General features: G+C 43.3%; 2 protein-coding genes across 2 annotated transcripts in view; one reads left to right on the top strand and one right to left on the bottom strand.

Moving 5' to 3' along the window:
• The window catches only part of GGH (gamma-glutamyl hydrolase), a 184,180-nt gene that overhangs the window by 38,361 nt on the left and 120,151 nt on the right, over positions 1-25,668 (bottom strand). The window lies entirely within an intron of this gene.
• Positions 19,395-20,843, top strand: LOC144826824 (endogenous retrovirus group PABLB member 1 Env polyprotein-like). Its single transcript, XM_078685310.1, has one exon. It carries the CDS (start codon positions 19,395-19,397, stop codon positions 20,841-20,843), a length of 1,449 nt encoding a protein of 482 aa, XP_078541436.1.

The raw sequence follows: 25,668 nt of genomic DNA, 5'->3' as shown, positions 1-25,668 counted from the left end.
AACTGGATAACAGAGTTACGGCAGTTGAGCAGTCCATTTCCTCCATTACGGACACTTGCGCTAAAATTTACCCTCTTCAAGCTCAAGTTTCTCTGCTTCAACGTCACGTGGAGGAGTTGGAAAATCGTAATAGGCGTAATAATCTTCACATTTATGGCCTTGAAGAGGGACAGGAGGGGTCTGATCCACTTACATTCTTCAAATTCTTTATTCCCAAAGTTCTTCGTATGCCAGAGGGCACCATTCTTAACATCCAAAGAGCGCATAGACTGGGTCGTCCAGCTCCATCTACTGCTCCCTCACCGAAACCTAGAGGGGTAATCCTGTATTTTTTGGAGTACACGGATCTATTGAAGGTTCTTTCTGCTGCCAAATCTTCTCAACGTGTTACTTGGTCTGGATCCACTTTATTCTTCGCCCAGGACTACGCCAAGGCCACTGCGAATAGGAGGAAGGCCTTTCTCAACTTGAGACCTGCTCTTCGTGCAATGGGCGCCCAGTATGGTCTTTTCCACCCCTGCCTTTTTAAGGTTACTTTTAACAACAGGACCACTACGTACGAAGACCCGCTCCATCTCCAGAGTTTCATAAACGCTCATAATACTGAATCCATGGACGCCTCCTCCTCCAATGCTGGCTGATTCCCTTCCTATATGTTCCCTTCTTTGATTGTTGTCGCAGTTTTCCGCGTCTTGATGGTTGACTATTGTATGTTTTAACTCTTCTTTTATCGTTCTTGTTTGACTTTGGTTGATTATTATGTGTTCTGACTTTCCCTGTATCGTTCTCGTTTGACTCCGAGTTTTCATAGTGTGTTAATATTTTCTCCCACAGCTTCTTCCCTTCCTTGATGTGGTACCTCCCGGTCCTCCGTCTTGTCCGTTCCCGGCTGTGCCAGCCGTCCCGTCTGGCTCTTCCCCTCCCCTCGTATCCTTGGATACTTTCTTTGTAGGTATGTTCTTCTCTCTTGTATTCCTTTGGTTGTTTCTATGTAAGATGTACTCTTTACTTCTTTCCCTATCTTTTCCTTGCACTCTTTTTCTATCATTTTTGTCCTCCTCTCACACTATTTCTTCTTCCCATTTCCTCTTTTTCTTCTATTCTTTCTTTTCCTCTATCTTTCTCTTCTGATGCTTCCTCTCCCTCTCCCTCTTCTCCCTTCTAATCTCATTTCTTCTCATCTCCGTTTCCATTTCTTTCTTCCTTCTTTTTTCTCTCAGATTCATTTCTTTTCCAGGTTATTGCATGATTTGGTTTCATACTTGTTTATTGCATTGTATGCTTTTTTCTCCAGCATGGTTGTTTTTCATGAGTTACATTCCGAGTTATTTCATGGAATGTTAAAGGATTGAATAATCCTATTAAAAGACAACGAGTGCTTTCGCACTTGGCTAGACTAAAATCTGACATTGTTCTGTTACAAGAGGCCCACCTTTCCGATGTTGAAGCTTCTAAATTGCAACGTCTTTGGGTAGGTCATGTTTTTTCCCCACCTGCTTTAGGAAAGAAGAATGGAGTTGCTATCCTAGTTCACAAAAAGTTTAAGGTCTCTGTCACTCATCAAGAAATAGACTCTGAAGGTCGTTGGGTGATCACCAATTTGACTGTTGATAGTGTTCCTATTGTTATATTTAATGTATATGCTCCTGTCTCTGTTAATAATACATTTTGGCCTTTTATCTCAGACAAACTCCTCTCTTTTACTGATAATTATATTGTCTTTGGTGGTGATTGCAATCAAGTCCACGACCCCATTCTTGACAGACATGGTAAGTTTGTTGCTTCGAAAATGCATAATCAATTTACTTCCACCATTAAACGAAGTTCCCTAACTGACATTTGGAGACTTTGCCATCCCGATCTCCAAGAATATAGTTATTTCTCCCCTCCTCACAAAACTCAATCCCGTATTGATTACCTATTTATCAGTCAGTCCCTGACCCAACATGTTCTTTCCTCTGATATAGGCTCCATCCTAATATCCGATCATGCCCCTGTTATAGTTGATTTCGACCTCATTCCTTTCTCCCCTCCTTCTGGAAGATTGCGATTTAATAATTCCCTTCTCACTGATCCCATATTCTCTGGTCAATCCAGCTCTTTCGCAGATGATTTCTTTCTCATTAATTCCGTTCCTGAATCTTCTCCTACCATGATCTGGGACTCATTCAAGGCTGCTGCTAGAGGTTTCATTATTAACTATGTTTCTCAAAAGAAAAAATACAGCAATCCTCTCGTCTCCTTGTCAAGATTAAAAAATTAGAATACTCCTATTATCGTGCTCCCTCGGATTCATCTCTAAAAGACCTTCTCTCTGCCGAGATTTCTTTCAACAAAATGTCTACTGATGCCGCGTCTTCCTATCTCTTAAAAAGTAGTGCCCACTATTACGGTGGTCAAAACAAAATGGGGAAACTCTTGGCTAACTATTTGAAGATTAGACAAGATAGAACCCGGATTTCTTCCATTACTGACTCTTCTGGTTCGTCTCTTTTCAAAGATGCTGATATCTTACAGGAGTTTGTTACTTTCTATAAACAACTCTATACTCCTGAATCTATTCCACTTCCTTCGGATCTCTCTTCTTATTTTCACTCACTCCCTCCTCCCCCTTCTTCTCATGTTGACTTTTACTCGCTTGAAGCACATGTTTCTTTAGCAGAAATTTCTCACGCAGTCTCGGTCCTCAAACATGGTAAGGCCCCTGGCCCGGATGGTTTCACCATTGAGTTCTACCAACATTTTTCGAAACTTCTCCTCCCCCGTATGCTCCTCCTCTTCAATTCCTTTATTGCCAGCGGTCTCTCTCAAGGTACATTTCAAGAAGCAATGATATGTCTTATCCCTAAAGAAGGTAAAGACCATGCTTTCTGCAAGAACTGTAGCTCCATTTCCCTTGTAAATACTGATTATAAAATATTTGCCAAATTGCTAGCTTTGCGTATTGACCCTATTCTTCCTGAACTCATTGGCCCTGAGCAATCGGGCTTTGTCAAAGGACGTTTTTCCTCTGATAACTCTCGAGTTTTCTTTAATATTCTTAGCAAGGCTCCTTCCTTTAACTCTCCTCTTGCGGCTATAACCCTGGATGCCGAGAAGGCGTTTGATAGGATTAGTTGGGATTTTAAGTTTCGTGCTCTTACCTGGATTGGTTTCCCCCCAAGCTAATTTCCCTTATTTCTCTCTTATACTCTGGTCCTAAAGCTTCCATTTTTGTTAACGGGAAAATCTCTGATTATTTTTCTCTTTCTAGAGGAGTTCGTCAGGGCTGTCCCTTTTCCCCCTTTTGTTTATTGTAGCCCTTGAACCTTTTCTTACTAAGATTCGTCAAGACTCCCAAATCACTGGTTACAATCCTGGCTCCAATCAGGTTAAATTATCTGTATATGCAGATGACATTCTTTTGTATTGATCTAAGCCTGACTCTTCCATCCCTTCTTTTCTCCGCCAGGTTGATGCCTTTTCTTTAGTTTCGGGTTATCGTCTGAATCGGGATAAATGTGAAGTTCTACCCCTTAATATTTTATGTCTCAAACATTATTTTGACCAAACTGGCTTCTCCTGGCAGCCAACCAAAGTTAAATATTTAGGCTTATGGTTTTCCCCTACTATCTCCGGCACTTTAAAAGCTAACTTTGAGTACATTAAGAAAAAATTATCAGACTCTATCTCCAAGTGGCATCCTCTTTTCCTTTCCTGGTGGGGGAGATTAGACTCCATTAAAATGATGCTGGCTCCTATTATTTTATACTCTCCTTCTATGATCCCTGTTCGGATACCTTCATATTATTTTAAAAGTTTAGACTCCGTTCTATCCAAGTTCCTTTGGAAAAACAAGCCCCCCCGCATTGCCTTATCCTCGCTTAAAAAAGATAAATCTAATGGTGGTCTTAAATTCCCTGATTTCAAATCTTATCACTATTCCTTTATTCTCAAACAAGCTTCTCATTGGTTGTCTACTGATCTTCCTACTTATCCTCCAGTCTGGTTATCTTTGGAAAAATCTCTGATCTCACCTTTTGATTTTCCCGAGTTTTTGACTTTTTCTGCTACGACATCCCTTTTACGTTCTCCCATCGTTGCCCATTCTCATCATCTTCTGGCTCCATTATTATCCTCCTCATATCCCTCCCGTGTTTCTCTTCATCAACAATCTATTAGGCACAACAAATTACTTCGAATCAAAAATCGTTTCTTCTTCTGGAATTCTTGGAAACCCAAAGGACTGATGTGGATCTCCCAGCTTCTTCTTAATGATACTCCCCTACCCTTTGCTGATCTCCAATCTCAATTTCATCTTCCTAATTCTGCACGAAAACAATATGATCTTTTACGTCCGGGTATTTTACTTTACCTTCAATCTCTCCCTCCCTCCCAGGATCTACCTCCCCCTTGCGATACTGTCTCCTCGCTATTGTACTCCTCTCCTTCGGCTTCTAGCATCTACAATTCTTTGTTAAAATCTCCTGCGCGTCTTAAAACAAAGACTGAATTGGCTTGGGAACAAGACTTATCAGTATCTTGGCCGATCTCCTTATGGGATAAATTATGGTTAAAAATTCACAAAACTTCCAGAGCTGCCAACACCACTCAGACGTTATATTACGTATATCAGCGACTGCTGCTTTCTCCGGCTAAACTGGCTTCCTTCTCTTCTGACCTTTCCCCTACCTGCTGGTCTTGCCCTTGTACTCATGCTGATTTGCCTCATATGTTATTTCACTGTCCCAATGTCACCACTTTTTGGCACTCAGTTTTCTCCCGCATAAATACTATTTTTACTATACAAATCTCCTTTTCCCCTTCTACTATCCTATTAGGTTCCTTGTCCCCAAATCTTCCTCAACATCCTTCTCACTTTAAACTAGTAGATTTATTTTTAGCAGTTGCCCTAGACCTGATTACCTCCAATTGGAAGGACTCCTCAAAAGTTACTTATTCCGCTTGGTGGAATGCGATTTGCTTTAATCATAGGCTTGATACCAACTATGTTACCCCCATTTCCCTGGCCGTTAAGAGAGATTTATTGTGGATTCCTCTTACCACATATTTATCCACTTATTCCCCTTCCAGCTCCACTGCTTTTCCAAATCCCATTGCTGGCTCTGATGAAGTTCGCAAACCTCCTTGATTTTTCCACTTGTTGTCTTTTTCAAGATCCTTTCCTGTGTACCTTTGCCAGATGTATTCTATTGCTTTTACTTTATTTTCACTTGATATAGCTTATACGCATACAATGTATACCTTGTTCTTATTTTTTCTCTTTGAACTTTTCATTTCTCTTTGACTTAGAATAAGTGTTTATTGATGCCATTTATTATATATTTGCTTCATGCCCAGATGTTTATGTATCTATTATTTTTTACCCTCTGAATGCACTGTTGTATTCTCCTATTTTACTTGGTTTCAATAAACTTGAACTTAAAAAAAAAATAGTCTTCCTTCCGATTCTCTCACTATTCTGTGCATCCACAGGGATTGTGCGGGCCATCTAGCACAGTGGCTGGATACTTTAAGCTCAAGTCAAACTTCTTATGCTGTTTACTCCAGTCAATGGCGTTTACCTGAATAAGAAGGTTTCTAATTTTCAACAATCTCACTCCTCTCCTCTTCACAAAGGATCTTCCACGCTTGTTCCAAGCCAGCCACTTACCTCTTGTCTCTTCTGCACTGCAGCTTCGATAATCCAGCAGGTTGAGATGGTGCTCTTGTATGGAGTTTTCTATGGGGGGAAGTGCAATCTCAGGGCAATTTAAGTCCAATTTTTTTGTTGTGCCTCTGGTGGGTATCCCATGTTCCATCATTCCACTCTTGGATTCTCACATCTTCCAAGTGTAATGGGTAATAAAGTTGTACCTGTTGTATTTTCAGGTCTCCTCATTGTCTGCTTAATTGTAGTCATTTTGATGTTTCATCCATGTTTCAGAGTCATCGGAAGCAGCGTAGGTTCTTAAAGGCCTATTACATGTGTGTTTGGTTTCCATTCGTGGCCATGTACTAAAGGAACAACTCACTCCCCTCTCCTCTCTATGCACCCCTCCTAACTCCCCCTCTCTTTACCCTCGTACTCTTACTCCCCCTCTCCTCTTTCCCCTCTCCCTACTAACTTTCATTTTCCATTCCCATCCCAATCTCTATCTCTATTCTCCCTGCCCCTTTTAGACATGCCGGCAATCAGTAACATTTTGTAACTCGTTCTCGCTTAAATCTCTTTAATCTATTTAATTGTTTTGTTTTCTCATGCCTTGTAAAGCGCTCTGATACTCTTGGGTCCAGTAGCGCTATATAAAACCTTTGAAATAAATGAAAAACAACTTCAGATATTCTGGTTAGTATAGAAATATGAAAATAGACCTCCATTGGCATTTAATGTTATGTTAACTAATGTAAATCATAGCTCCTTATCCCCTCTTCTGGTCGACTAACAAAAGTCCATGTGAACAATGGCTGGGGTTATTTGATAATATTAACAATACTATTGCAACTTGTAAAGTGCATGGCTACTTCGAACAAAGTGTCCCAGCGCTCAAAGTCCTTCTCCCGAAAGTCCCGAGCACAACTAATGTATCGTGAATCAGTCCGAGCTAAATTGCCAGGTTTTACATTTTTTACGAAAGAGGAATTCTGATGGAGCCTGTCAAATCAGGAGGGGCAGGGAATTCCACAGTTCTGGAGCTAAGTAACTAAATGAAGAGCCCCTAATGTGCACTCACCTTTCTATGGGAAAGCTAGCCAGCAAAGCCCAAGAAGATCTAAGATTCCTGGCAGGGAGATACGGCTGGATGAAGCAATACAGCGAGTGAGCACCATTACTTGCAAGAGCTCTGTAACAAATACATAGGGCTTTAAAAGAGAGCCTACGTTTTAAATGCACCAGTTCAGCTTGGAGAGTGCGTTCCCCATGAGAGTCCATCTGTGAAGATCCAACAGAAGGCAGGCTACTGTATTCTACACTTGCTGGAGTCTCATCAGCAGGCTTTTAGACACTCATAGGTTGAGTAGTCCAGCATGGATATAACCAGTGCCTGGACAACTGTTTTTTTTAAGATTCTGGCAGGAAGCAGTTTTTTTTTTTAAAGGTCCTTAAGATCCTGAAACGTTTATCTGCCAGAGCCCCGATTTGGCAGTTGAAGGTGACCTTCTCGTCAAATCAAACGCCCAGGTTTTTAACCTTGGGCTTAGGTGCAGGTGGAAGGCCAAGATAATTTAGCCGCCACGTGGTGGACCAGATGAAAGGTTGTTTCCCAAGACGAGAACCTTTGTTTTCCCTGCGTTCAACTTGAGACAATTAAAGTCCATCCATTTATCAATATCCATGAGGCAAGATCTCAAAAAGGTAGCCATGTTGACAGAGTTCTTTGACAAGGTGATAAGCTGAGTGTCATCTGCATACGTAATGATGTTAAAACCGTAACGTTTGGTGACATCTGCTGGGGGCGTATGTATAAGTTAAATAGCGTTGGGCTCAGGAAGAATCTCAGTGGCACTTCCTCCTGTAGCAGTAAAACCTGAGACTGAAAGGAGTTTTGAAACACCTGAAAGGTGCGCTCCTGCAAGAGGGAGGCCATTCATTTCAGGGCTTTGTAACCAACACCTCAACTCCACAACCGCTCAATAAAGAGGTTTTGGGACACAGTGTCGAAAGCTGCACTGAGATCTAGCATTAACAGTGCTGTAGTGGCACCCCACGACATACTCTTCTGTAACTTTGGAGAACAATGATAATAACGAAATGGTCTGATAATTTTCGAGCTAGGTGGAGGTCTAACAAAGGTTTTATGAGCAATGGGACCACCATTGCATGCTTCAGTCTACGTGGAACCTGGCCTGATGCAAGGGAGCTGTGAAGTAGCTTGTGAAGCTAGACAGCTTCCGTCTCTCGCTCCAAAATAGAGGGAGATGCTGGGTCAAGTGAGGAGCCAGACTTGACCAACGCAATGTGAGGAGACGACTCCTCAGATTCAATAGGTTTGATGTGGAGCAACCTATAGCAATTGTCTGAAGATTCAAACCAAGTGTTGAGGCAAGCTGCTTCTTTAGAGTACACTGGAAAAGAGGAGTCAATTGTAGCCACTTTGTCTGAGAAAATCTACGCTAGGGCATTACACCCACCCTCAGAATGCGCAGTGGAGGCTGAGACTTGAGACAATGAAGTGAGAGACTTGACAATAGTAAAGATTTCTCGAGGAGTTCTGGGCAGAAAGGATTTTGCTAGCAAAGAAATTGCGGCAAGCTTGTCTAATGAGGCCATGATACCTTTAAGGGCCATCAATTAATTAGCTTTGCTAAAGGAGTAATAGACTCTATGTCAAGAACACTCCAAGTGCTTACAGTTCTTTTCGAGTCCGAGCAGATCATCACTAAACCACTCAGCTAATAGTTGATGAATACAGGGAGTCTGATTAGCTAAAGGGGCTACTTTATCTAGTGCAGCAGAATAAATCCACCTTTCCGATTGTGAATTGGCTTTATTGACTCAGCTATCAAGGGTGGAATGACTTGAATCTAGCACCTGAGAAAAGCTGGAGGAAATCGCCCTAGCCCACTTACATGACTGTACCACCAGGGCTGTAGTAAAACAAGGTGGAGGTTTGGTCAAGGAAAATTAATAAAGGAATAACAAAATGGGGAGAAATTCGTTTTATTAATTAAATTGTTTACTTACCTCCAAATATCCATATGCAGGTTTTTAGCACCCCCCCCCCACCCTGCCCCTCCCATGCCCCGCCTCTCTGCTCCACCGCAACTCCCTCCACGGGCCCCTGCTGTACTCACACATCCAGTAAACGGTGCTACCAAACAAATTATTGGATGTCCTGTTGCTTACTGGAGGTCTGGAAGTCAAAAAGACCACCATAAAGTTCTTATACAGTGGAAAAAGACATTGGGCAAAGATAACAGAGGTGCAGCAACACTGGGGCCCAGTGTGCCATGCACTGACTGCAATTTGTTGATAAGTCACCACTCAGATAATTTTTTTAATACCATGATGGGGACTCACTCGGTTTACTTTTTTTTTCTTTGGAAGGGCACGAGAGTGGGGAAAGGGGCGATGATAATTGACAGCTCAACATTCTAACACCCATAGTGGAGCAGCCGGGAGTCTGCATCCATATACTGCCAGGCATCTGTTGGTGATGAGCTGGTCTGTAGTTGGATGGGTGCATGGCAGTCATCCAATTACAAACCAGTCCGGCCCAAGTGTTTTAGGACAGAGCAGTGCAGATCCATGCCACACACTTGAGATCTAGACAGGATAGACATGCACAGCAGATACCACGTAATTGACAGGGAGCCTGGCCATGTGCGATGGAAGAGCTGGCAGATGTAGCTCAGAGTTGTGGCTTACGCATTTAAGATTAGCAAGTGAGAGGGACTATTTGCAATTAGGAGATTAGGACATCAACCTGTCCAACGCCCTACAGTGGAAGCCGTAGACAATGCTTATGATGGAGCAAGGATTCGCAAGTGACGCGACTTGCTTGCACTCAACCCTCTCAACATAACGTTAATAAATTAATCAACATGTTCGTATTACTAATACTGCATTACACTACATTTTGGGTATCTAGATGAAGCTTGTATATGTGCTTTTACTTACCGTAATCCGCTTGCATTAATATGGCCGCTGCTACGCTGGATTTTCTATTGCGCATGCGCCTGTCATACTCACGTGACAGGGCGTACTCTTTGCTTTGGAGGGAATCTTTCGCTTCTGCGCACTAGAATTAAAATGGCTGCTATGTATTGCAGCATGCATGAAGCTTGCACTGCTGCTTTTTCTAAGCTGTTCGTTCTGCTTAACCTTAACGCAATAGTTAACAATAAATAAATGGGAATAGAGTAGAGATAAGTGGTGTACAGTGCATTCATATATTCTGTGTTCTCACACAGTTTGTTTTTTTATATGAATGATTTTTGGGCCAGACGCTTGTCGCTGAACTCCATATTGAAACCTTTGAGCCTGCGCACAAGAAACTGACAATTTATCGAGTCATGGCATTGAATGAGTGCCAGGGACAGTCTTGACCAGGATGCGCCTGGGAACCTCACCTTCTGAACTCTACAGGGGAAACGGAATTCTAATATGAACTAAAATGTAACAAGTGATAGAACATTCATTGTTGGGAGGAATAAAGATGTCATGTGAAAATAAAATTGATGGGTGGGAACGATAATTTAAATATGAGATGCAGAAAGTGTCATTTTGGTATGGTGTGACGACCTCTCCTCATTCCTTGTCCAATCAAAATTGGGGATCCTTACATTTGCAACATTGGGGGTGGTACACTGACCTGAAAAACAGTATGTCTAGGGTAGGCTTAGCAAGTTAATTTGTCCGACTTGTACGAATATCTGACCTGTCACTGACCCAACACTCTCAATAGGTGACCAAGAGCAGAGGGCTGCGGAGCACTCTGTCAGAAGAATTGATAACCCAATCGGGGTTCTGGGAAGATGAAGTGCTAGCGAAGCACTTTGTCGGGGTAATTGATAACCCAATCCGGGTTCCGGCTGTTAGCTGCAAAGAGGGAGTAGCGCAGGCGTTGCAACTTAACTGTGGGTGCCAGTCTTAACCTTTTGGTGGTCCTGTCTTGTGTAGTTCTGAAAATTCTGAACTCGTGAATAAAACTTCGTCGTAGCATGACGATTTTTATATCAAAAGACCGAAAATGGCTAGTACACTATGTACAAGAATTTTCGTCATATTCCAGTAACGATTTCACCTCGAAATCGTCATTTTCGCTCTGAACCCTTTGCTTCCATTTTGTGTACGGCAGCCATTTTGTGGGTTGCCCTCACATAGGCTTATAATACAGCTAAATTCGATTCCAAAGGACACGTACACCTTAATTGACTTCTCTCTGACCTGGGCAAGCTGAAATCATTGCCCCAGGCCAAACCTGTTTGGTCAGTTCCTCTCCCAGTGGCCGAACGAGATAGCATCAAGGCACAACATGCCATAAACCCTTTTCATCGCACACACACCCTGCCTAATCCTGCTCACACCTGTCCCTGCTCTTTTCTCTCACTTGCTTTATAATGAGGAGGTGCCTGTTTTTATTGGGGGTCCACCGATATCTGATGAAAATGTTGGGCCTTGCCAGGTAATTTGTTATGGGCTGGACGAACTGTAATGTGGGCTTGTCATCATGACTCTGCTTTTCCTTTGTAGTGAAAACATGTGAATGGTATACTAAAATGTGAAGAATGTTTGCCTAAAGCACAATATTTTGTATAAAAAGAGAAGCCTAGCTTTGTAAGTTTGAGCAGTCTCCTGAGAATATACACACCGTGTTGTTGTACTTCTAGGACGCCTGTTACATGGTTGCAGCCAATAAATTCGATCTTTGACTTCACCTAGAAGACTCTGAGTTTCTGTGGTCTGAATCAGGAAAGTACTCGAGGTCTTAGGGTGTACCCTGACACCACTGGGTTACCGGTTTGGTACCGGTTCTGAAAAACCCAGTACCTCAGCTGGCGCCCAACGTGGGGCGATACCAACGGTACCGGTCCAAGCCAGAGGTTCGTGAGGAGCTTCGTGTGAAAATTCTGGAGGAAGGCCGCCACTTCATCGACCCCTGCATGTCGACGTGGTCCGAAAGTCTTTGCTGCGAGGTTCCCCGCTTCCCGACGGCTACGAAGGACTGCTGCCCTGGCTATCGCCCTGATTTGGACCCTTGATGTTTGGTAGAGCGAAACGATAGACGAGTCTTCTGGTGACGTCATCGATATCTCAGTTAAGTATAAGTGGAGCGTCTCCCAGTCCTTAGTTGGTTCTTAGTTTTGGGTATCCCTTCGGGATCTTTGATTTGGAACTTGCAAGTACCAAAGCCGAAGGACTCGTGTATTCACGAGAATATCGTATTCGATAATCCTTTGAAGTTTGAAGCTAGACTAGTGAGCGAAGATGCCTGGTCTTAGCAGACTTGGAAATGTGTTTTGTCTTGGTTGTAGTAATAGGGATTCCCGATTGGAGGACTCGTGTCCGGTTCCTCCGATTGGAACTCTAACTTATGAATTGTATGTGAAACATGGAGTAGGCCCCATCACATATAATGAAGTGTGGATCCGCTACACCAGAAAAGATGGTGTTTTAAAATGGCCCCAATATGGTAGCTTTGACACAGAGGTTTTAGATAATCTAGAAGTTAGACTCTTCAAGAAGAAAGCCCGGCCGGCGATGTTTGACTCTTTTCGCCTATGGCGTAAGGAAGCCAAACAGAAGGAAATTAAACTAGCGAAGAAAAATAAGAGAGAAAGGGGTATTTCGATAATGCAAGCTGCTATGCAGTTTAAAGACAATGAAGAAGAACAGATGAGTGAGCAGTTGCACAGGCAACGTAAAATGGTAATAGATAAATGTTATCCAGTTTTGCCGCCTCTTCAGCAAGATGCAGCAAAAGAGCTTGAAAAAGATCCCCTAATGTCGCATTTGTTAAGTTCGCCACCCCCTTATGCGCAAAATGCTACGGCACCTCCGCAACCTTTAGTTGCGCAACCTTTGGTTGTATTGCCTCCTGCTCCTCCACAACCACCAGCTGTTCTCCAGTTGGCTCCTATTCCTCCGGTGCAGCCTCCTCAAGGGCCACCGGCTTTTACATCTGCTCCTCCTATACTTCCTACAACTTTAACTACTATAACGACTACCACTCCTGGTACCCCTTCTGATACTGCCTCTGCATCTGCCTTGCCTCACCCTGCTTTCCCGCTGGTCTTTTCATCGACTTCTCCTTCTGTTCGTCAGAGACTGGCTAGCACTGTTACTAGTATTCTATATCCTTTCTTTGGAGCGGCAAGTCCAGCTCCTACCTCTGAGCGCACACAGTTGCGTAGCCAACTGCCTGATTCTAGGGAGAAAGAAACGTTAAATCATTTGGCACATAGATGGGTGACTGACCCGATGAAATATGATCTAGAATCTGTTATAGATGTCTTCCATCAGTGGGAAGCATCAAGGCAGAGATACGTTTTTGAGAAAATGTGTGCTTTTCTGTGTGAAGATTTAGAGGACAATGATTTGGACTCTAATCCGCCCGAGTTGAGCCATGTACGGTTTGAGTTTTCAAAAGGCGCAATTGTGGGTTCAGATGTTGAGAAAGCAGTTGCGACGTTGTTGTCGCTTAGGACTGAAGGTGTTTCTAAGTCGTTGTTTGAGTCTGATTCCTCTGTTAAAAAGAAGGGAAGACAGTATCCCATGAGAGAAGTTCCTCCAGTATGGAAGGAAACAGTAGCGGCTGGTCCTGGTAATGTTCCACCAGCTATACCAGCACATGTTCAGCGTGTGTGGGTACATGTTCCATGGAAGCGAGCTGAAGTTTTGGCCCTTAAGCAGACATTACCTGATCCCCGTAAGAATCCTGCAGGGTATTATAAGGAATTGTCACAGACTGCAGGGTCATGCATCATGAATTTAGCGGATATAGATATGTTGTTTGGGAATGTTGTCCCACAGCCTTTATGGGGAAAGATTTGTCATGCAGATCATGATCAGGAGTTAGGTGACTCATGGGCTAATATTGCGGCTGCAGATGACCGGCAAGTTGGTGGTGCTAAACCTGAGCCTTTAGTAGCTGAACTTCCTGGTAAGATCATTGATTACATGAAGACTTTAATGCCTGCCATGCGAGTAAATTGGGATAAATTGTCTGCGTGTAAGCAGAAGAAAGATGAAACCGTGTCAGATTTCTTCACCAGGTTTGAAGAGACGTTTGTCGACCACAGTGGTCAAGATATGAGCACAGAAGGTGGCCAACGATTGTTCGTCGATAAATTTGTGCATAATTTGCTTCCCGAGTTGTGTAAAAAGTTAAAAGATTCAGAGAGTTCTTGGGCAGTTTCCTCTTCAGCACAGATATTGGCTACTGCACAATATTACGAAAATCGAGATAAAGATGAGAAAGATAGAGCAGAGAAGAAAACTAAAGAGTTAAAAACGAAGGTTTTGTTACAACAAGGATATCGCCACGTGGTGGTCAAAATAGTGGTGCTCAGAGTAACTATCAGAATAACTATCAGCAGCCTCAACAGTATCAGAGGAACTCGCAAAGAGTCGAGTATACTCAACCACGTGTCCCTGTAGGTCCCAATCAGTGTTCGTATTGTAAGGAAGAGGGTCATTTTAAGTATAGTTGCCCTGTTTTGTTACAGCGCGCGAATGGTGTCTCAGGTGCACGAGGTCGAGGTGTTCAGCAAGCGCCTAGAGGTAGAGGACGTGGAAATTTCCCCCAGAACGCTCGTTCCTTTCCGCCTCAGAATTCAATGAATAGGTTTGATCAGCAGAATAACGCGTCTGGTAGGACGGCTCAGTACTATGCTGATGATTACTATGCAGAAGATGAGCATATGGAAGGTAATGATTGCTAGGACAGCCATAGACAAAGAGAGGGAGTTGTTTCAGTTCCAGTAGATCAGAGTGGACCTTATGTTGAGGTGATTACATCAGGTGTGTCAGAGCCTTTTCTGTTGGATACTGGTGCTACAAAGAGTTCTATTATGCACCACAAACTCCCTGGCGCACCTTTGTCTGGCGAAACGAATGTATCAGTAGGTTTTTCTGGCGCCCCAGTTAGAAGTCCGATTTCTGACCCTTTGTCCCTTTCTGTTGGACCTTGTGAATTCGAAGCACCCCTTATTTTAACGACAGGTTGTGGTTAAAACTTGTTAGGATTGGATCTGTTGAAAAGATTGTATGCAACTTTGTACTGTTCTCCTTCTGGAGTACAACTTACACTGGGTAAGAAAGTGGTTTCTCCAATGTATTTGTCAAGGGACAAACTTCCAACAGAATTGTCATCTCTCCCTAATATTCTTTGGGCTACTGGTCCTAATGATGTAGGTCTTTTGGAAATACCGCCATATGTTGTAACATTGAAAGTCAATGTTAAAATGCCACGCATTCCCCAATACAACATTTCTAGTGAAGGTGAGAAAGCGTTACTAGCGATCATTTATGATTTGATTGAAAAAGATGTAATTGAAGAGACAAGAGGCAACGGTTGCAATAGTCCTGTTCTGCCTGTTTTGAAACGAACTGATCCTTCCCAGCCACCTGTTTACAGATTCGTGATTGATCTTAGAGAGGTCAATAAAATAGTTGTGCCACAATTTCCAGTCGTGCCTGACATTACTGCCCTATTGACTATGATTCCAGCTTCTGCCACCTGGTTTTCGGTGATTGACTTGAAGAATGCTTTCTTCAGCATCCCGATTGCAGAGGAGAGTAGGGATATTTTTGGCTTCAGTTTAGGAGGACGAAGCTTCCGCTTTAAACGCGCTCCCCAGGGCTACTGTGAAAGTCCATCAATATATAGTCAAGCTTTAAAAACACAGCTTGATACGATTCTTTTACCTGATGGCGCTACACTCATCCAGTATGTTGATGATTTGCTTATTGCTGCAGATACTGAGGAAATCTGTAAAGAAGCCACGTTGTCTTTATTGCGTCATTTGTGTGATTTGCACCACAAAGTGTCTCTCTCAAAATTGCAATATTGTCGACAAGAAGTGACCTACTTAGGTCATCTCTTATCGAAGGAGGGAAGGAAACTGACCCCACAAAGAATTCAGGCAATAGTGAAATTGAGTGTGCCAAGAACACAGAGAGAAGTGCGTGCTTTCTTGGGCATTACATCATATTGCAGGCAATGGATACCAAATTTTTCATTATTAGCCAAACCTTTGGTGGCATTAACGTGTAAAGATACACCCAATCCCGTTCCTTGGTCTGAAGAGTGTCAGAAAAGTTTTTCTGAATTGCGCACAGCATTATGTTCGGCTCCTGTGTTGGGTACCCCCGACTACAGTAAGCCCTTTACATTGTATGTCCATGAGAAAGAAGGTTGTGCATTATCAGTGTTGACACAGTTGTTTGGAGACAAGCAGCGTCCATGCGCGTATTTTTCGTTGACTTTGGATCCGGTAGCTAAAGCATTGCCGAGTTGTTTAAGAGCAACAGCGGCAGCAGCTGTTTCAATTCGACAGTCTGCTGGTTTGGTGATGAATAACACGTTAATTTTAATGGTTCCACATGCAGTGGACACGTTGTTAAACAGAACCAAGACACAGCACTTAACTAGTGCTCGATTGTCAGGTTACGAGTTGACATTGTTAGCGAGTCATGTGCACATAAAAAGATGCAACAAACTTAACCCAGCTACGTTGTTGCCAATTGTAACAGAGTTAGATACTTCTGAACAGCATGATTGTTTTCTTAGAGCAGAAGAAGAAACGAAAGGGAGAATAGATCTCCTAGATACTCCCCTTGCAAAATGTGATGGTACCTTATGGGTGGATGGCTCATGCTTCAAGCTTCCGAATGGTGATACGACTGCAGCATATGCTGTCACGACTTTGCATACAATTGTTGAAGCTGCACGTATCCCACATAATTCAGCTCAAGCAGCAGAATTGATTGCACTTACGAGAGCATGTGTGTTGTCAAAAGGAATGAAAGTGACTATCTATACCGACAGCCAGTATGCATTTGGTGTGGCTCACAGTTTTGGACGATTGTGGAAAGAACGTGGGTTCCTGACTTCGCATGGAGCAATAGATACAGCATGGTCAATTGGTGAATGAGCTTCTTGAGTCACTGACTTTGCCCCTGCAAGTTGCAATTGTGAAATGCAGTGCACATAAGAAGGTGACTGATGATGTTGGTCGTGGAAATGCATTTGCTGACGAAATAGCAAAAGAAACTGCAAGGAAAGTGATGAGCCGAATGTATGTTGCAGGCCCTGCAAGATGGGTTGGTGACGTTGGAATGTGTGAAGACACGAGAGAGAGTGTGAAATCTATTCAAGCTGAAGCTACAGAGAAAGAATTGAGTGTGTGGAGAGAAAGTACGGGTAAATTGGATGCCAATGGTTGTTGGATTGAATTGTCAGAGCATCAGAGATGGTTGTTACCCGATGCGTACGTGCTTGCAGTGGTTACAATGGCTCATGGAATGGCTCACATCAGTGTTAAAGGGATTTGCAAATTGTTGGCTCCTGTATGACAAAATGCTGGAATTCCTAAGCGTGCAGAGAATGTGGTCAAGAATTGCATGGTGTGTCTGAAACACAATCCTGGTAGGGGAACCCCAACTCCAGCTGGTCACTTTGCGCCTCCAACGTATCCGTTCGAGGTTTTGAAGCTAGATTTCATCCACATGGAAAGGTGCAACAATTTAAAATATGTGTTCGTTGTTGTTTGTGCCTTCTCAAGATGGGTAGAAGCATATCCCCTAAAAAACAACACTGCCTTATCCACAGCTAAAGCCCTTGTGAAAGAGTTCTTCCCCAGATTCGGAATGCCTAGAATGGTCTGGAGTGACAATGGAAGTGAATTTGGGCTCCAGGTTGTAGTGTGTTTATCTAGGTACCTATATTGATACTCCTATTTCTGACCCTTGTCCGGTTATTAATTCACTAATGTCCATACACCGGCACAGAAACCCGTTTTCAGATTAGGTCATAGCGCATGCTGTCACATTAAGCAAGCACTATCCCTTCAGCCCCCTAGAAAGCACACCGAGTTCTCAAAACAAATCAAACCTCCAACAGACCTGGGAAATCCCCCGCAGCTATTGTTTTGATTTCGCTCGAGAACTCCTGCAAAGAATGTAAGAACGACCAGTCCTTATGACATTCTTGCTGACGTCTTATGTCCATCCTTACGTCAAACACGGCAACTTTCAGGTATAAATATACCGACGCTGCCCTAAGCTAACACACGGTGGTGACGAGCATGGAGCAGCGCTACTTGCCGGAGAGCCCAGCTGATGCAGAAAGCCCACGGACGCTGCCCCTCCCTTTTGACGCGCTGAGAGAGACGCTGCCATTTCTCCTGCCGAGAAATCCAGCCTCCGGCATTTCCAGCCGCCCTCGCGGGTAACTGGGATATCGAGTCCTGAGACAGAGATACCAACCCTCCAGCCTTCTAAATCCCAGGTACTGAACTGACTAACCCCTTACAGAGAATTCTTGAGTCAGATCCTTGGCAAAACTATCTTAACTTAAACTGCTACTTATTTACTCCCGCCCAAGTATTAGGCTTAGGTCAGGTACACCGGGGTAGGCGTAGTTAGAAGCACCAGTTGAGTACGATTAGTCAATGTATATATGTATGTATATCTTTTATCCATTTTAAGTATCATATGGCTAAGAAACCATATCAATGCTTTTACAGTATTATTTTATAATTCTGTTTTTACTGTATGCACTTTACTTAACTATAAGTATTGCAATAATAGCGATTCATTTCTCTTGTATGAGAAAAGAGACTGATCAATAAATAACATCTTTTTATTGAAGCACGCCATCTCTTATTTCTCTACAAACTGGTGAAACTAAGAATGCACGTACTGACTGAGTAAAATAGTTGTCTTTTGTTTTCACACGACTCTAGAGATATACTCTTGATTAGGGGAGAGCAAAGTTGTCATGTTCTATGGTTGTCAGAAACTAAATCCCTTCTTGTCTATCCAGGGAGGTTAAACTCCTCCTTGCCTATTCGAGAAAGTTTCTAGTGAACTCTGAGCTAGCTGGCACACACATAACTTTAAGTCTAATATCGTCAGTAGAAGACCTAGTTAACCACAGTCCTACGTCTATACTATTGAAGATATTATTCCAATGCGCAGAGTCTATTGGGATAATAGGAACTACACTACAAGGTCACCAGATCGACCCTGGATCCTGGATTCTAGTAAAAAACTTCCAGCGAACAAAGAACGATCAGCCCAGGTGGACCGGACCGCATCTCGTTCTTCTCTCAACTAGATCAGCTGTTCGAGTGGAGGGGAAGAAAAACTGGATCCACGGGATCCACTGCAAGCGGATCCCTCTGCCTCTGCCATACGACCGGTGGGTCCAGGAGGGTGTCGACGACTCAGAGACTGAAACTGTGCCACGTTTTCTGCCTTTCAGTGATGCACGTGTAAAAGGAACACTTACTGAACAGGAGAGCGACAATATTTAGCAACCAGCTGTATCACCGTCAATTCGATTGGACACTACAGAACCTGAACTCCTTTTCCAAGACCAAACAGTACCTGGGAGAAAACGTTATAATTTGAGGCCGAGACCTATGGACAAATAAATAAAATTTTCCTTTTTGCTATTTTTGAAAGCGCAGCTCTCCCATCTGAGAAACTTGCTTATTTTTGTTTTTCGAACCGCCATCCGGGTCCCGCTGCTAGGGCCGCGATTGCCCAAAGTCTTTGGGGTGCAGCTGACGACGTTAGGTCGACAGTTCTGGTTGGTCTAAGGGAGTTGCCCTAGACTGACAGAAGCATTCCTTAGCAGAAACAACCTCCCATCGAGGGCAGCATTTTAGAGAGGATGGAGTTTTTCGAGATGGAGAGATCTGCCAAAACTGTGAACTTTAAAGCTAGAATATGTGAAATGATGACCAAAAAACCTTTTCTGATAGTATGCATTTTTGTTCTATTAAGTGTAATGACGTTTTTTATTGGATACGTTTTATTCTCTTATCGAGTGACATTTGCACCCACTACACCGCCCATACCTCCTCCTTCTACTGTTTCCCCACACTCTTTTCAACCCCTTCCTGAACACGAATCCGCTAGGAGATTAGAGTTTATTAATAACTCCTTTGTTCAGCTTTTGCACCAACACCAACTAGTAATGAACACGACTAACTGTTGGGTGTGTGGTCTTATGCCTCACGCAACGGATAAAGGTATCCCTTATCTGGTTCTGCCTTTCAGCCACAATGGTTCTGTGTGGGCATACAGAACAATGTTCATCTATGCACATGAAGTCTACCCCCTACCTTCTGTGGAAGACAATCCTAAGAATAGTGCTCTAGTTAAGGGTATAGTAGACATGATTAAGGAAGATATTTCCTATGAGACTATCCCTAGAGATGAGACACTAGTATACATAGGATGGAACGTGACCGGATATGGAGCTACTGTGAGTGAGAAACAGCAAGCTAAGAGATCTTCCCCGATTTGGATTGTACCCCATCAGGGTCACCTGTGTCTGCAAGGTACTGGCAAGAATCCCAGAGCTCAGTTAGGGAAGAGCATCTGCACTGAAACATATGTTTTTGCATCTCAGACTTCCCCTCCGTTCTTAGCAGCTAAGGGTACCTATTTCATCTGCCATGATAGAGCCTATACATGGTTGCCCCCTGACTTTTCAGGCACATGTTTTGTTTCGTTCCTGCTGCCTCTCACCTACACAGCGGCGGCAGATTACCACAAGACAAGGATAGTTAGAGGTGTCTTCAGCGAAGAAGACACTGCAGGACAAGAATTTGGGGACTTCGTAAAGGGTTTTCTGCCGTTCTGGGGACCCATGGGTAACAGCAGGAACATAAGGCAATTGACAAGGGTGGTTGAATCCACCGTGGTTGAAACTGCCAGTGCCCTTAGTAACTTGACTGCTGAGCTCCAGTCGGATCGTCTCATGATCCTTCAGAACAGGGTCGCATTAAATGTCATACTTGCAGACCGAGGTGGGGTATGTAAATTGATCCAATCGAGTTGCTGTGTTTTCATTCCAGATAACGCTCCAACAGTGTACCAGGCCATCTCCAAACTACATAAGATTTCCGAATCAATTCATGTGGACAAAGGAGATTGGTCGTTAATGGGATGGTTCTGGGAACTGATATCCGCCTGGGGATGGAAAATTCTGATGGTCATTGGGATGGTCTTAGCCATTCTTTTCCTGTTCTGTCTGTGCGTGCAGTGTGCTCCTGCAATATGTGGCCTCTGTGCTACATCATGTGTAAGGAAACCTGTATCAAGAGACAAACTAAGTACAAGGATGATGTTACAGCAACATCTCAATGACTTTAGGAATATAGACCTGGACTCAGACTAGCATGAGGATAGGTTAATTGCCTATGTAAGGGCAAAAGGAGGGTTTGTAGTTCTGAAAATTCTGAACTCGTGAATAAAACTTCGTCGTAGCATGACGATTTTTATATCAAAAAACTGAAAATGGCTAGTACACTATGTACAAGCATTTTCGTCATATTCCAGTAACGATTTCACCTCGAAATCGTCATTTTCGTTCTGAACCCTTGGCTTCCATTTTGTGTACGGCAGCCATTTTGTGGGTTGCCCTCACATAGGCTTATAATACAGCTAAATTCGATTTCAAAGGACACGTACACCTTAATTGACTTCTCTCTGACCTGGGCAAGCTGAAACCATTGCCCCAGGCCGAACCGGTTTGGTCAGTTCCTCTCCCAGTGGCCGAACGAGATAGCATCAAGGCACAACATGCCATAAACCCTTTTCATCGCACACACACCCTGTCTAATCTTGCTCACACCTGTCCCTGCTCTTTTCTCTCACTTGCTTTATGATGAGGAGGTGCCCGTTTTTATTGGGGGTCCACCGATATCTGATGAAAATGTTGGGCCTTGCCGGGTAATTTGTTATGGGCTGGACGAACTGTAATGTGGGCTTGTCATCATGACTCTGCTTTTCCTTTGTAGTGAAAACATGTGAATGGTATACTAAAATGTGAAGAATGTTTGCCTAAAGCACAATATTGTGTATAAAAAGAGAAGCCTGGATTTGTAAGTTTGAGCAGTCTCCTGAGAATATACACACCGTGTTGTTGTACTTCTAGGACGCCTGTTACTTGGTTGCAGCCAATAAATTCGATCTTTGACTTCACCTAGAAGACTCCGAGTTTCTGTGGTCTGAATCAGGGAAGTACTCGAGGTCTTAGGGTGTACCCTGACACCACTGGGTTACCGGTTTGGTACCGGTTCTGAAAAACCCAGTACCTCACTTAAACCAATTTGGCTTTACCTGTCCTGATTCTGATCTGCACCTGCTAGCGACTGCAACTTTCGGGGTTCTGTCCTTCAAACTGTCCTGTGGCCAGGGTTAGTCCTGCACACCATTCCTAAGTAAATATAAATGTATGTGGGTTTGTCATCAACTTGTTTCCTTCTCTTCCCCTCCCTAAATGTTACATATATGATAATAGTGCTTGCATATCGATGTTCCTTTTCTCTTTACCCTTCCTACTGTTAAAATTTGACATGTTCCCTTTTTACCCTCCCTTTTGTTAAATGCTTAAACGTTTTGATAGTATTTTATGTTCCTTTTCTTTACCTTCCCTATTGCTAAATAATCGAAATTAGTTTAATACATTTTCTGCATAGTTACATTGTGATTCTGATTTTCATAATTGAAAGTCTTTTGGTGTTTAATCTTTGGATCATCACAATTTAAGAAACTTAGATAAAGAATTTAAAACTTCCCGAGTTTGTGGTTATTATAGGAGTGCAAATGCTATTATTCCTATTATGCTAACACCCTTGATCCCTTAGGACTTTAGGTACCGGTGACGTGGATTGGTAAGTCAAGGTATAGATAGGACAAAAGTCCTAAATGAACAAAATACACTGATAGTAGAGCGAAGGTTACCTGCAATAATTTGTGAGATTTTATTTGATTATGGGCCCAGGCGAATATTGATAAAAGACTAGTCGGTGACCTGCGTACTCTATCACTTATAGCTTAAAGAAGTGAGAAATGGAAAACGGGGATGATAAAAAGACATAACGCATCAGTTATTGTGAACATAATTAAAAAGGAAGTTACCAGAGCCCAATGAGAAACATGTTTAGCTTCACTGCTAAACAGTAATATGTTTGGATGTTTTATCGTTTCCAAGAAAGGCATGCTCATGCTGTTTTTCCATATTAACCTTCTCTAGCCTGCAAATGTTGAAAGTGCCACAGAAAACTCAGTTAAGTCCATGTTAGGGTGTTATGCTTGTCCTTAACACTCTTCTGTGATTAATGCTTCATGGAAATGCAGACTCGGCTTTCTAACCCTCCGAGGTGGGTAAATGACCTTCAAATCAGGTAATAGCAGTGTTTAATTTGAACTGCCGATTTCCAATGCTTGCACCAGCACTTAATTGTCAACACCGGCCCTTATGACAATCTGCAACATGGTGGCGCGGTTTGTCTAATTTAGAGACGAACACAACATTTGTTTATTAATTAAATATACATTAAAAATGACAAATACATGCAGCCAAAGCCATTCCTGTTGCTTTGGGGTCAAAATAAATCTGTCACACTTTGTAAGTGTGTGATTTTGAGCAGATGTCAGTGGCGGCCACCGCCTATCTAAAGTGGTAGGGCGGCTGTGGGGGGGAATAATATAAATGTAAAAAAATAAAAGACTTACCTGCTGCTCTGCTCCGCTCCCGCCTCGCTGCTCCTCTCGTCAGGCCGGAAGGGGATGTGCCCTCAGGGCACAGGCTCCACACCCAATCCAGATGCTGCTCTCATAGAATGAGAGCAGCACCAGGATTGGTCTGAGCAGCCTCGTTCACCCCTCAGACAGTGAAGTGGACACTGTGGCTTTTCTACAAGGACTGACATAAGTGTGCATGGGTATTTGGCCATCCTAGGATAGCCGGTCAAACACACATGGGCACTTATAAGTGCACACTACTCCTCCCCCTCCCATGCCCATCCCGCCCGCACTGCCCTGCTCTATACTTATTGCGGGCTCAGACAGACAGCATAAATAAAATGATAATAACATTGCGTTATTATCATTTTATTTATCTTCTGCTGCCGCGGTCGTCGGAGGGGCATAACGCAGTTTAATTTAGAGGTTTTGTCTAAGCAATTTAGACCTCAATTTAGACCTTGGAGGAGCCTCCCTTAGGGGTACCTGGAGCTTTCTATGACAAGGCAGCGCTGATTAGATGCTAGAATTACCACCTCTGTCAGCAGCTCGCTGCCTGAATCCTACATGGTCAATCAATCAATCAGGGAATTGTAGAGCGCACTACTCACCCATGAGGGTCTCAAAGCACTGGGTGAGTAAAGTGGAGTGGAAGAATGCCACTGTGGCAGACGTGCAGCTCAACATCTCAGACCTGCTGAAAGTCCCCGTTTTCTATGCACTGTGGAAAGGTTCCAAACAGTCCCGCGTTAGCTAGACCCTCTGGCACTCCCGGGGAAGGTAATTATGAGATTAAATGAGGTCCTGGGGAATGACAAAGTTTGCACAGCCATTAAAAATGTCTGTGCTTGCCCAACCACTCTGAGACCTGCTACTTCCTGAGAATTCTCTTGCTACGGCCTGTCCACTCTGGTACTCAAGGACAATGTCCACCAATGGCCATGGTGATGGGAATAGCGAGGTAGTGGAGGGATTTGGATCTGAAGAGAGGGGATGACTCTGCCTAGGTCTGGCTTGGAGCATTGGTGGGTATGCCAACAGAAGATATACTTGAGTCTACTGTTGAATAAAATAGTCAGACCTTCAAAGTACTGCTTACAAAAGTGCACATATTGGAGTATTACATGCAACATTTCGGGCAGCTGAGACTATTGATTTAATTAGGTGCTTACCCAGAGAAGCACAATTTTGGGGATGATGGTTTTGTGGTGTCAGCGCAGAAGGTAGCAATTACGACTCATTAGAGGAATTGTCCATACCAACAGTGGTTACATTATATAAGAAACACATCAAGTTACGTCACCACTGTGCAAATCCTGTGGATGTATGTCACACACACACACACTTACTTCCCAATGAATAGGAGCCGTAGTAGCCCATAAGGTGGCAGAACATTAGGAGATGGACAATCTTCAAATGTCTCACTACAAGGAGACAATGTGCTTCTAAGCTCAGTAAGCTAGGGTGCTGAGACGACATCACAAATGGAAGAGTCTGAGGATTCATTCAGCTGGGGAGCAGAGGGCAGACTGACAAGGAGAGTGAGAAAATGTGAGAGCAAGGAGCTTTCATCATGTCTAATGGCAGGTTATGTGGATCAGGCAGTGGGGCTTTGGCTAGTAAAGTGTGTTGACAGGCAACATCTACTGGGGGATGAGGAGTCGGAGGTCTAACAGAGAGATGTTGAAGGTTTCTGAGGGCTTGCGGAGGTGCTCCAAGAGTAAATTAAGTTTTCTGAGAGGCCGTGGAGGTAGACTGAGGGGCAGTTGAGAAGCTCTAATTGTGGCACTGTGGCTGTATGAGACATCATGAGGACAACAAAATGGGTGTTTGGATCAATTATGGTTCAAACTGAGGAGGTTTAACTGGTAGCAGCACGCCTTATGGTTGTTTGATTGGTGGTGAGGGTCAGGGTGCTCTGAAGGTTGATTATGGCCTACAGAGTAGAAAGATGGATTCTCAGAATGAATGATTTTAAAAATCTCCTCTTTTTCATGGTCTATCTATATACAGACCAATACAGAACATGATTTCATTTTTAAAATAAAGTTTTTAGAAAAATAATCGTTTTTTTCAGAAGTGCTTTTATTTATTTTTTTGATGCCACACTCCCAAATGTTCAAGTCATTTCGGACAGGCCATTTGGTTTTAAATTCAAGCTAAGAGGCTGTGGCACAGGGCGCAGGGGTATGAGGGAGCTATTGCACAACAGTGATAGCTTCATTTTACAAGTCTAATTGGGGGAGAGACCTCGTTTTGTTTTTGCCTACATTAGGGCCCATTGTACACTTGCTACACCACTGATGAGTTATGGCCTCAGAAGTCTCAACTATAGCACTATTTCCTCCAAGCACTTCCTATTAAGATATGATATATTAAAGGAATATACCTTTAAATCCCGCATTCTTTTACCCCGCAGGGAATCACAACGCGGTCGTTACAACAACCGCGTTGTGATTCCCCATCCCTTTACT

Source organism: Lissotriton helveticus, chromosome 4_1 (genome assembly GCF_964261635.1).
Source record: "Lissotriton helveticus chromosome 4_1, aLisHel1.1, whole genome shotgun sequence".
In the NCBI taxonomy this organism is placed as follows: Eukaryota; Metazoa; Chordata; class Amphibia; order Caudata; family Salamandridae; genus Lissotriton; species Lissotriton helveticus.
Note: the sequence above shows the minus strand (reverse complement) of the source record. Positions and strands in the feature narration are given on the sequence as shown.